Source organism: Atta cephalotes (genome assembly GCF_000143395.1).
Source record: "Atta cephalotes unplaced genomic scaffold scaffold00023, whole genome shotgun sequence".
Taxonomy (NCBI): Eukaryota; Metazoa; Arthropoda; class Insecta; order Hymenoptera; family Formicidae; genus Atta; species Atta cephalotes.
Window position 1 is genome coordinate 3,866,493 of NW_012130087.1, and position 13,556 is coordinate 3,880,048.

General features: G+C 30.5%; 2 protein-coding genes across 2 annotated transcripts; both read left to right on the top strand.

Moving 5' to 3' along the window:
- Positions 1 to 1,563: 1,563 nt before the first annotated feature.
- On the top strand, positions 1,564 to 8,138 carry LOC105619930 (ATP-binding cassette sub-family F member 1). The gene is made up of 5 exons (XM_012201445.1): positions 1,564 to 1,991; positions 5,653 to 5,878; positions 6,075 to 6,720; positions 6,871 to 7,049; positions 7,463 to 8,138. Exons 1-5 carry the CDS (start codon positions 1,564 to 1,566, stop codon positions 7,955 to 7,957), a joined length of 1,974 nt encoding a protein of 657 aa, XP_012056835.1. The 3' UTR covers positions 7,958 to 8,138.
- Positions 8,139 to 10,302: 2,164 nt separating this feature from the next.
- Positions 10,303 to 11,343, top strand: LOC105619931 (calcyclin-binding protein). The gene is made up of 2 exons (XM_012201446.1): positions 10,303 to 10,323; positions 10,681 to 11,343. The coding sequence occupies exons 1-2, from the start codon at positions 10,303 to 10,305 to the stop codon at positions 11,341 to 11,343; spliced, it is 684 nt and encodes a 227-aa protein (XP_012056836.1).
- Positions 11,344 to 13,556: the final 2,213 nt, after the last annotated feature.

Consider the following 13,556-nt stretch of genomic DNA (forward strand, 5'->3'; position numbering starts at 1 on the left):
GCTCAGCACTCTGTAATCATGAGCGAAGCTACGGAAGATATTTTTAAACCTAATTTAGTAATTAATATTGCTAATTTAGTAATTAATTTAGTAATTAATATACTTCATTATTTTTTATTTCTATTTCTAAAATATCCAAAGATAGATTGCAGATCAATCCATAACGCATTCCACATTAAAATAATAATGGCTGCGTTCAGCAAAAAAAGCAATTTTACAACTATTGTAAAATTCTTTAATATGATTGGTCTTGCTCTTAGTTCCTCACTGGATCTAAATGTCTAAACCAATCATATTCAAGAATTTTACAGTTGCAAAGTTGCTTTTTCTACTGAACGTAGCCATTTACAATACTTATAATAATTTGAAAAAGAACAGAATGGGAACTTAAAAAGTGAAAATAAATATTCATTTATATATTTAACTATAACTGCAGTTATTTAATTCTTATTCTGTATTTACATATTAAGCATAATCATTATAAAATGAATAAACATGTACGATTCTAAATATATAACTAAACAAAATATTAACAGGATGTAACTTACAGAGCAATAAAGCTAAATATTTATCTAATAAATAAAATACCAATATATTAGCAATTTATAAACAGATTCGAGCCAAATGTGGTAAATTAATATCGACATTAAGATACAATGTATTTTATACATTAAGCTGTTCTGCCAACAAAGCATGTCAGCAAATTGCCAGCAGAAACTGTTATGAAAAGAATCTGTCATTTCTTAATCATTTAAATGGAATATCTCTGCAGTTAATCCACAGAATATTAACCCAATGTAGTACGAGTGATCGAATTCACTAAATGATTTGACAGGCACTATACGTGTAAGGATGACAAAGACGAATGCGCAGTAATTGATTGTTGCAATATGCAAGACGCACGAAATGGTGTAAAGTATAAAATGAACTTGCCTTGACAAAAGAAAAGGTTATTCTTGCCGATAAAAATATATGACACAGTATTAAATCTACTTTGGAGAACATGCCTTGCACAGAAGGATTACATTTTGATTTGCAACTCACTTGGTGCTCGCGATTTCGACTCAAGTACACTCAAATAATGACAAAATGACACACATAGGATATTCCACCTGCACAAGTTATAATCCGACGGGCATCAAAAAGGATGGGATCAGTTAAATCATCTTCGAGAACCTTCGGTTCTATGCGACAAGCCGGTGACACTTAATCGCGAAATGTCGCGGCTGTCTGACATTATTGTCATCGAAAATAACACCGTAAAAAACACAATTTTCAGAATCAGCTGTGGACATCACTTGTGTTCGAAAATAGGCCTGGCTTACTTGACTGTCGGTGAAAGAAAAAGAAGCGAAGTTGGCAACATTGAAAATTAATGTTGCGTTTTCATGTATGATGACGTCACATCTCAACAGAGCCATCTTTTCTTGTTCTCACTCTCATCTCGCCCTCTTTGCTGTCGCTAGATGTGCTGCGCACGCGGAAAAAGTAAGGTTAGGTTAAGGCGTGCGAGCAGCTGGCAATCGTACGAGCCGCGGAGGAGATCGGACGATCGCGTAAGCGATGTCGAGCAAAACCAGAGGTAAGAACAAGAAGATCGACGCGATCGAGAATGGAGCGGCCGACGATGTCGCGACTGATGATATCGCGACCGACGAAGTCACGACAAAACTCGCGGACGTGGAGATCGAAGAGGAGACTCCGACCAAGAAGCTTACGCACAAGGAGAAAAAGAAGCTGAAGAAACAGCAAGAGTACGAGCGGACGATGGAGATGCTGACGAAAGCAGGTGGGCAAGGTCACAGCGAGCTAGAGTCTAACTTTACTATCTCGCAGAGTCAGACACAGCAACGCGGTAATCAACAATTGGATAATGCGGTCGACATTAAGGTGGAGAACTTTAGCATAGCGGCTAAGGGCAAGGAGCTCTTCACCAACGCCAGCTTGCTTATAGCGCAGGGTAGACGATATGGCCTTGTGGGACCGAATGGGTATGCTCTTTGCTGCATCCAACATATCTCAGAAATCTAAATTACTGTAAGATCTGTTCTTTGTAGTCGAACTGTGAATGAGTATAGTGTACACTTATTCTTAACCCTTAATATGCATCTCTGAGTAATTTGTGTCCTGTGTATTTCTTTTCTTTAAAGTACTAAGAACACATGATCAAATATCGGTCTCTTTTCTATTTCTAAAAAAAAGTTTGGCATCTAGAAAACAAGTTTTCTACATTGTACATATATTATTGGCCTCAATGATAAGTGTTCCTCTTATTCTTATATAATGTCTATAGACAATACTTTGAAATATAATTATTAATAACAACGAGATGTTATCCATCTAAGCCGTTTTTTTATGGTAACATGATTCCATGATGTCAAATGTGTAAATTCATCTTTTCGTCTAAACTTTTCTTTCGTTATCATAAAGAAACATTCAAATGAATTAACAAAAGAAAAAAAAAGAAGAATTGACCCTTTTAACATTATGGAATTTATTATCATTTAAAGACAGAATGTAACTTTTATGTTATAAATCAACCAAATGCCCCAATAATGTCAAATGAGTAAATTCTTCTTTCAATGACATATAACAGATGTGATACAGAACTTTCTTAGCTTCTTAGTATATTCCCTGGATTTGGTTTTCTGACCTCTTTTTGAGAGTCACAGTATCATGCATATCAATTTAGTTTTAGAGTCTCTTCGGGGAGCAGAGACTTGCTTATGTTTTTGCATTTGGTAGTTTGCATTCTATTCCTTAGAGTTTGTCATCATTTGATCTATACATTTTAACGCCGAACGCAAAAAATCGCGTATAGAACGTAAGTAGGATCGAATTCGGATCTATATATCATGAGTCAGTCACACTGAGAGGCGAGCCACTCGGCGTCTCCGTGTTACTCTTGTGTACTTTATTACTTATTGATAATGTATAAACGAACTGAATATTATGAAATGTTTAAACTTTTAAATCTATTTTGTGATTTATGTAACATTATACAAGATATTACAATTCTTCTAGATATAATTTTGCAAACGTTTTATATTAACATATTTTTTAAATTAAAGTGAGTTCTTAAAATAAAGCAAAATTGACATTTATTCAACAAGTGATTCGAGTAGATATTATATAATTTAAATATAATTTGAGACATACAAACGAAAATATAAATTAAGTAATTTAAGGAGATGCAGCAAGCATAATACTTTTCTCTGATAGAAATAATTAAATTAAAATATGTAAATTCATGATATAAAAAAATAGTTGAAATCAATTAAAGGAAAAAAATACATTAGATAAGCAATTATATATGCATTAATTACAGATAAAAATGATAATAAAAAATTATTAATTTTTTACATAAAACAAGAGCAGTATGAATTTTAAATATAAACATTAAATAAACATAATTAATTAGCTATATTATATAATATTATATAATATTATATAATATTATATAATGAATATATAATATTCAATTAAATACATTCCGATTAATAATGTACATTGAATATATTTATATATATATATTATAATATATTTATATTAATTTATATTTGAATTTATTTATTGATTTATTTATTTATAAAATTTAATTATTAATTTATTTATTATGAAAAATTAGAATAAATTTTAATTGGGATAATGCTTAGCAAGCGCGAGGAGTTCCATACTATGTTCCTGCATATTCCGTCTGCGTGCTACTTAATTGATCAATCATTAATAACTTGATAATAGTCTGAGCCAAACTTGATAATAGTCTGACAAAGGAACTTTTAGTTCAAAATTTCATCTTCTTTCTCTCTGAAATATTAATGAAAAAATACAGTACACCCTGTATATAAATACCATATACGCGCGCACACACACACACACACACACACACGCGCGCGCGCGCGCGCACGCACATTGCAAAAGATATAAATGTCTCTTGAACTCCTTTATGATTCTATTTTAATAATCATAAGTTACATTTTTTATTTTGATTATTATATATCAGTGAGAAATAATTTTAAAACTTTCTTTGATTAGTAAACACGATAATAATTATTTTTTATTTAACAGTAATATATTTTTAAACATATAAAAATAAATTAAAGAATAATTTGTTGCAATATCCTTAAAATTAATTAATTTTACATAAAACCAATACTTACATTTAAAAAATTATATTCTTGAGATAAAAATGATTCTTATTTCATTGATATACTGCATTTTTTAATTTTAACCATTTATATATTTTCACCTACAAATTATTCTCTCTATTGTAACTAGGGCTATCATTTATATTGTTTCATTGTACACGAATTCTTTTTGAGATTGTAAAACAGTGCATTCTTACTTTGCATTTGTTGAAGCCAAATATACTTTTTTTAAAAAGATAGACTATAGCTTGATATATAATAATGAAAAAATCTTTTATATTTAAAAATCAAAAAAATGTAAAAATGGATGATGTTTTCAATCAAACATCTTAATTAAATATTTTTGGAAAGCAAATATATATTTTTGATCGTGAATATGAAATTGTCAAGAAAAATATCATCGAATAAATATAAATTACTTTAAAAATGTGATAAATACAAATTTCGAGCTTCAAAATCTTGAAGATATGTATGTTCTTTGTTTTTTGTAATTTCAATACATAATGACAATGTAGAAAGCTTCAGTCTCATGAACGCTCCTTGGATTGAGGACAGAAATACACTAATTGTTGATCGTTAAAAAATTGTTAATGGTTCAATATAATTTTATTAATTTCAAACAATCTGATTGTTTATACAATCTGATAGTTTTACAATTATTTTTCTAATCAATTGTAAGTTTTTTTTTAACACAATAGCAATAATAAAATGCATTGTTTAAAATGTGAATGCAATATATCTTCAATTTATAATCACTTATTAAAAAAACATCCTTTTCAGGTTATTTAATAACTAAACTTTTTGGACAACCGACATCTGAACTACTTTTTTTTTATTTTTCTTTGTAGTTTGGAATATCAATTTTAAGATATTAAACTATATTTTTCCTTTAAACATTTTTATTTCAGAGTTTTACATTTTTATATAAAATAATGCATTTTTCTCATTTTTTGTTAACTATATTTAGTTATAATAATTTATTTGCAATTTGTTATAAATATATAAATATATAACTGTACAAATATATAACTATACAAATACTTCCTAAAGATGTCAAAATATATGTAAAAATTGTTTAATAATTTATATACACATGTAAAAGTGATGAAAATTAATCCAGGACATAAATAATATGTAGTAAGAGTATCAAAAACTAAGGTGTGTAGGTAAGGATTAAAGTAAATATAAAATCTCTTTTTATAGTTGAACTAGTCTACACTCTTTGTATTTTTAAAATAAAAAAAATATGTGTTCGATATTTGACAAGAAATAAGATAAAAGCAAAAAGAAAAATTGTAATATATCCTATCCTAGTGTAGCAACAAAGAACAGGTCAATTATAAAGCATGTTGTAAGCAACACTTATCGAAAAATTTATGAAACTTTTGAATTTTTCCTTATTTAAATGTTTAATTTAACAAGTAGATTTTGATTTTTTACTTTTTAAAAGACAACATTTCCTATAAAAAGAGTATATCACATTTGATATTTTTTTTTATCGCAGTCATGGCAAAACTACCTTGCTCCGTCATATAGCCAAAAGAGCTTTTAATATCCCACCTACGATAGATGTTCTATATTGTGAACAAGAAGTTATAGCGGACGATACTCCGGCTGTAGAAGTGGTGCTCAATGCTGATGTGAAATGCAAAGAGCTTCAGGCAGAATGCAAGAAATTAGAAGAATTGACAGAGCAAGGGGATACCAGCGTGCAAAATAGATTGCAAGAGGTAATTATTACTTTTATAAATTAAAAAAATTTTTTTCTCTAAAAAATTGATAAATTATATACAAAATAATCTATAATTCTTATCTTTTCTCTTTCTTTCTTTTAAATCTCTTTCTTTAAAGAAGATTGCAACTATTGAAAACTTGTACAAAATATGATATTATGTATTATTATGAATATTTATGTATTATTTTCAGGTGTATGATGAGTTAAAAGCTATTGGAGCAGATTCGGCAGAGCCACGAGCAAGGCGGATTCTTGCCGGTTTGGGATTCAATCGTGCGATGCAAAATCGCGCGACGAAAAACTTCTCTGGTGGTTGGCGAATGCGTGTTTCGCTCGCGAGAGCACTCTTCCTGGAACCCACATTATTACTATTGGACGAACCTACAAATCATTTAGATTTGAATGCAGTTATCTGGTTGGATAACTACTTACAAGGCTGGAAGAAGACTCTGCTAGTTGTATCGCATGATCAAAGTTTCTTGGATAATGTGTGCACGGACGTCATACACTTAGATCAGCAAAAGTTATTTTATTACAAGGGAAATTATAGCATGTTTAAAAAGATGTATGTGCAAAAAAGGAAAGAAATGGTAAAGGCGTATGAAAAGCAGGAGAAGCGTCTGAAGGATCTCAAAGCGGCTGGACAAAGTAAGAAGCAGGCTGAGAAGAAACAAAAGGAGACTCTGACGAGAAAGCAAGAAAAGAATCGAACAAAGATGCAGAAACAGGAAGAGGATACCGGGCCCACGGAACTGTTGCAAAGACCGAGAGAATATATAGTGAAATTCAGTTTTCCAGATCCTCCACCATTGCAACCTCCAATTCTTGGTCTTCAAAGTATGTAATTAATTTTTTCATATACTAAATTATTTATCAAATTGTATTTAGAAATAGAAAATCAATACAAAGAAATAAACAAGGAAAACAGTACGTAATAAAAATAAAAGTTAAATTTTTTTGTTACATTTTTTATTTTTTTTTTTTCAGATGTAACATTTGGGTATGAAGGGCAGAAACCATTGTTTATCGATGCAGACTTTGGTATAGATTTAAATTCTCGAGTAGCAATATTGGGCCCTAACGGTGTTGGTAAATCGACTTTCCTAAAATTGTTAATGAGCGATATAACTCCTCAGAAAGGAGAAATCACGAAGAATCATCGACTGGTAAGTGCAAAACCATATATGTTAAACAACAACTCATGGTTTTTTCTATTTTACAAATTCGATCGTTCAGTCTGCAAAATAATAAAATATTTTTCTTAATATTTTATTATTTATATTATTATTATATTATTATTTATGAATCTCATATATATTATTATTTATGAATCTCAATTCGTAAAAGTTGCAATACTTACGTAAAAGTTGAAATATTTACATGGAATAGTTTGCAAGCAAAATTTCTTGTATTATATACAGAGTAACACCAAACTGAGAATTGAATTCAGATCTTCTATTTAACAGACGATTACTTTAACACTCCAGCATTTCATTTTAATATTTTTATCTTTCATTTTTTCCTTAATATTGTCTATTCTAAGTTATGTCTTATTCTAAGTTACTTTACATTTTTACAGAGGATAGGAAGGTTCGACCAGCATTCTGGCGAGCATTTAACTGCTGAGGAGACCCCGGCGGAATATCTGATGCGACTATTTGATCTTCCATACGAAAAGGCACGCAAACAGCTGGGTACTTTCGGTCTCAGTTCTCATGCGCACACCATCAAGATGAAAGACCTATCGGGTGGTCAAAAGGCACGCGTTGCGTTGGCCGAACTCTGTCTAAATGCACCGGATGTGCTGATCTTGGACGAGCCGACTAACAATCTCGACATAGAATCTATCGACGCACTAGCAGACGCTATTAACGAATATAAGGGAGGTGTAATCATCGTCTCGCACGATGAACGACTGATTCGAGATACTGAATGCTGCCTCTATGTGATTGAGAATCAGCAAATCAATGCTATCGACGGTGATTTCGACGACTATAGAAAAGAATTGCTCGAGAGTCTGGGAGAGGTCATCAACAATCCCAGCATAGCTGCGAACGCTGCCGTTCTACAATAATCGTCGACCAATTAGCATAATTGATATCTTGGTGGCCTGTAATAATGTAAAAGCGATCGCATTTATCGCTTGCAATCAAAGCCTTCGTACGAACGCTTGTTTCTTCTAAAAACACTGGATCCGAATTTTGTATTATAAATATCTTGCACGAGTGTAAAAAATAAATTGTTAACAACATAAAGTTTGAGTCAATTTTTAAAAATTAATCCAAATTACTTTATCTATATGATTTATTATTTCTTTATTAATTTCATTGAGGAGACGTATATTGAACATGAAACTTGCAAGCTTTTCAATTGATAGTCACTTTGCAATTATTTGCAATATGTACCTATGAGATTTATTCATAAAGATTTTTTTATACTCATAAAGATTTTTACTTTTTATACATTTTCTTTTCTTCTTAACTATACATCTATTTTATTTTAAATATAAAAAATAATATAATATAATTACAAATAAATATATAATATATAGATTTGTTTTTTTTAGCTAAAGTTTTTGATTCATCTTTCTTCCTTTTCTCTCCACATGGGAGAGAAAAAGAGAAAAAATAAACTGAGAAAAAAGAAATTAAGCTGAAAAACGAACCTCATGTAACGAATATATATCGCTATATTAACTACATAATTAAACAAAAAATAATTCAATAGACAGATAAATGAGAGTAAACTGTGCAGATGAAAGTACGCTATAATAAACTATTTATATACTATAATTCAAATGTACACGATAATTGGACGTTACGACTGACTGGAAGTCATTTTCAACGATTTATAACGTACAGTGAGAGCAAAAGTATTCGTACAAAAAAATTTGTTATAAAAAAAGTCTTATTGAATCTTAAAGAAAATTATAAAATAATACATTTATCAGCATGTTGGAGTAGTGTGCATAATTGAAACTAATTTTATGTTGTGTTTTTTACTTCCTTATTAATATTCTATATTTAAATGTAGAATATCACCTCCATGTATAAATGATGAGTATACAGATAGTGAGTAGCGATACAACTACAAAAAGGGATCAAATGCATTCAGCAACTTTATCTAAAATTTGTAAAACACGGAATAGGTAGGTTCTTGATAAGTAATTATTCATTATACATTTATTACGTTTATCCTACAGCACAGAAGTTGCACAAAAGTTACAGCAATATTATGGAGATTTTGCAACGATATTGCTGCAAATTTTGTGCTGTATAGAGAAACCTCTGGCTGGTTTCTCTCTGGCGATACTTTTTAGATCTAGTGACTTTAGGCTTAACTCTCATAGTGACTCTAGTCATTTCTTGCTGTGGCTGAAGAGGCAACTACAGCATCCAAGGCGCATCATTTCAATTTGAAATACATATTCGCACTAATTGCATGCTTACTAAAATTGGAACGTTGATAACGTTTTTATATGACATATCTGCAGCGCTGGCAATCAATTTTGAAACACAGGCAATGTCATTCCACTTATGCATAATCTATCTCGTTCTATCTTAGCCGATTCTATATTAATTGCTGATCGCAAATTTGTTGCGACAGCCAATATGAAACGTTAATTTCAAAATGCAAGCTTCAAATTGGCTGTCGCAACAAACTTGCGATTGGCTTGCAATTAATATAGAACCGATTTTAAGCAGGAGGTCGATTTTGTATCTTCAAACAAGATGAAAATTACAAAAGAGAGCAAATTTACTAGATGTTGACCAATGAAATTATTAATATTCTAGTAAATTCGCTCACTTTTGTAATTTTCACCTCGTTTCAAGATACAGAATCGATCCCCAGATCCTGAAAAATATGGTGGATCAATCGTATCCAATATCTTTAAGAATCTTTATATAGCATGTGCTTCTAGGTTTGTCATGTCGCATGCTCCAACGTGCTCTTACTTCCTTCAATCGTAGCTCCTACTCACTCAAACGTGCTCGTTAGAGTGAGTAGAAGTTATAGTAGGAACATGTTCAAGCATGTGTATCCGACGCGACAAATCTTCTATCTACGTAAAACGTCCAGAATCAGTGCAACTCATGTGATAAAGATTCTGTTTCTCAGCTATATTTTCTTTTCCCTCCAACTTTAATTATATATTTATCTCATATCAAGTGCAAAACGTGTAGAATAGTGCAACTACAGAGAACAGATTCAAAGCATCCAAGTGTTATATATCTTTTCTTTAATAACCTCAGAGGCAACAAAGAAAATTCTAGAAGATTCAGTCAGGTCAGTCAATCTGGGTCCATTCTGATTCGTTCTGCAGTCCTTTGCGTTTTGCTGAAAAGTGAATTTCTGGATATCGCTTCCATTTCATCTCGGTGTCGTGTAAAACTCGTGATATTGTAAAATCTAGCAACAATGGCAACAAAAATCGACGAGGTAAATATTTTATTGTTAATTTTTAATTACATTTTCGTGCACTTTATGTGTATAAAATGTGATCCAATTTATGCTCATATTTTGGAAAGAAAAAAAATGAGATGAGTTGTCATGTTGAAATAATAACAAATTGTGGTGCGGAATTATTCGCTTCTCAATATATAATTACAAAAATTCTTTGGAATTATATCTATAATTCAAACATATATATATATATATTTTTTTTTTAACAAATTTGCTATCATAAATCGAAATTTTTAAGTATATGAAATTTTAAAATTTTTTACAATTTAATTAATCATTTCTTTATCAGATGAGATATTTTTTTAAGCAATATTTTAATATTCTTTCTCACAGATAAAATTAGATATTGCAGAACTCAATAACTTACTCAAGCAGGCTAATAGACAACGAATTAAAGATGTATTAACGCTGGAAATCAGGAAATTGCAAACGCAGATAGAAACGGCAAAATTACTGGAACAGAAGAACTCGTCTACGACAACTTCTTCGCTCAATATTGTCCAAAAGTGCTATGAAGTGAAACTGAATAATTATGGATGGGACCAGACGAATATGACAATGAAGATTTATATAACATTAAGCAATGTTCACCAGCTGCCCAAGGAGGCCATTGTCTGCAATTTTACAGAAAAATCTCTGGATCTACGCATATTCGGACTAGATAATAAAAATTATCACTTACCGATTAACAATCTGTGTGCAGAGATCGATATTGAGAAGAGTAACTTTAAAGTAAAAACTGATATGATTGTCGTATCACTCGCAAAAAAGATTGCCAAAGAGTGGTCACATGTCACATTAGTAGAGAAGAGAATCAAAGACGCGAAATCGCCATCCATGCCTGAATTAGGTGAGGACACTGATCCTAGCGCCAGCCTGATGAATCTTATGAAAAAAATGTATCAGGATGGCGACGATGAAACAAAGAAAACCATAGCGAAGGCATGGACTGAGAGTCAGGAAAAACAAAGAAATGGCGCAAGTATAGATTTATAATTTCGGTATCAATCTAATCTAGATATGTTTTATCCATTTCTTTTTTGATACGTTAAAAAGTGTAATATAAATTATAGAGAACAATGCTCTCAAGAAACGAAAATGTGATTATATATATCTTTTATCTCTGTGTAAAGAAAGTAAAAATACACAACATTGGTGTAACAAGTTTTCAGTCTTAAGTAGATTAAAAAAAGTTTCTTTCAATCTAATTTCAAAATTGAAAAAAATCAAAATTTAGATATTTTAATTTTAAGCAGTTATATATTTTCTGAACATATTCAAAAATTATATTTAAATTTCATTTAAAATATTTTAAGTCTTGAAATAATTAAGTCATGAAATCTTAATTTTTTTTTGAAATGTTTATTCATGTAAATATATGTTTGATAAATATTATTATATTTACGAATAATTACACCGTTGTCATAGGATTGATATTGAACTATTGGAAACAATTATTTGCGTGCTGTGTGTTAACAATTGTGCATTTTCGATGAATCATTCATTGTATGTCGTTGGAGGAATTAATAAAATCACATGTCCAATTAACTAAAATCAGGTATCTTTATTATCTGCCTTTGCATTTTGCAAATCATCTTTTAATTTACATTGTGATTATTTGTAATCGATATAATATATAAAATATTCTTGAACAAGCTTGAGCAGCTACGGGTCTTGCTTCGCAACAGATAAAGACTTTGTACGACATAGATATAGTTCGTTGAATTCTGTTTGCGATGTTATTCGTTACGTGTTCAATCTACACCATCATCAAATTGATTTATATTAACCATGACAAAAATGCACAGCCCAAGTACAAAAATCTTTGGAATAATAAGCTACACTAGCTTTACATTACGTTCTCTTATAAAATAATCAATCAATACTTGCAGTTAAAAAATTCAAATCTACAATTTTGCGTTTGCTAAGAATGGAATAATGCATTTCGCCTACGGAACTAGCGTGTGACAGCTGTTTTCTTTTTTTTTGCAAATTGGCACTGAGATGATAAATCCTTGGTAGACGACATTCTCATTAAATGTAAGCATCGTTAAGATATTTTAAGCGATTTTCAATGAATCACAGATATTCCTTATATATCTGCAATTTAAGTTGTTTACAATGTTTACATGATTAAGAGGAACATGCTGATTGATCGATAATAAAACTTATGCTATCAAGAAGAGAAATAGACGTATAGAAATAGTCGACAATATTCGTAAATTCGAAAAAAAGAAAGTTTTTTTCAAATTTCTAAATGGCAAAAACTTTACTCCAAATTGTTCTATTTATTTATATACGAAATATATTATTCAATTATGCTAGAAATCGTATATTAAACGCCAATATTAACAGCGTACGATTGAAAATTGTGCGTTTTTTTATTCATCAGGAAGATAATACTAACGCGATCGACCCGTACGAAAAGGTTCCGAATTTACTTGATTGCATCTATAATACGATCGATTAACATGAGATCTCAAAATTCCATATAACATTTTTCATAAACTACGTTGCTTTTTATCAGATATCATTGTCGCGATGTATACTTTCGATGATGCTTTCATGTATTAATATGTTATTATCGAACGTCTTTTCGACTAAGAAATATCCGAGAAAAACAGATTAATAGATAATGTAAGATTACATATTTCGCAATGATTACATATTCGATTCATTTTGGTCACGATATAAAAATATTCATAATTATCATGACGAACACATCTCATATAATAATATATAAGAATAATAATAATATATATAGCGGCAACGAAAAGAATGTATATGCGGAATCCTGCACATTTAAAAAATTATGACACTTAAAAAGATACATATTTCATTATATAAACCATTCATATTCTTAAAATTTAACATAAATTTAACTTCGACATTCAATTCAAAATGTTATATTTTTCTTAAAATCAGTTGACCAAGACGGCATATGATCACATAAAGTGTATACCATAGCATGAAAGACAAAGAATTTATAAAACATGATGTAATTTTCCAAATAGAATAATATATCGACACACACACACACACACACACACACACACACACACACACACACACACACACACACACACACACACTACACACACACACACACACACACACACACACTACACACACACACACACACACACACACACACACACTACACACACACACATATATTAGTAGTAGGTAGGACGGACGTACTATACTTA

Excerpts from the sequence above, each read along its gene's own strand:
- LOC105619931 (XM_012201446.1), top strand. The coding sequence starts at position 10,303 with ATGGCAACAAAAATCGACGAG. Across the intron at positions 10,324-10,680 it reads TGGCAACAAAAATCGACGAG|ATAAAATTAGATATTGCAGA; the intron begins GTAAATATTTTA and ends TCTTTCTCACAG.
- LOC105619930 (XM_012201445.1), top strand. The coding sequence starts at position 1,564 with ATGTCGAGCAAAACCAGAGGTAAGAACAAGAAGATCGACGCGATCGAG. Across the intron at positions 1,992-5,652 it reads GGCCTTGTGGGACCGAATGG|TCATGGCAAAACTACCTTGC; the intron begins GTATGCTCTTTG and ends TTTTTATCGCAG. Across the intron at positions 5,879-6,074 it reads TGCAAAATAGATTGCAAGAG|GTGTATGATGAGTTAAAAGC; the intron begins GTAATTATTACT and ends TATTATTTTCAG.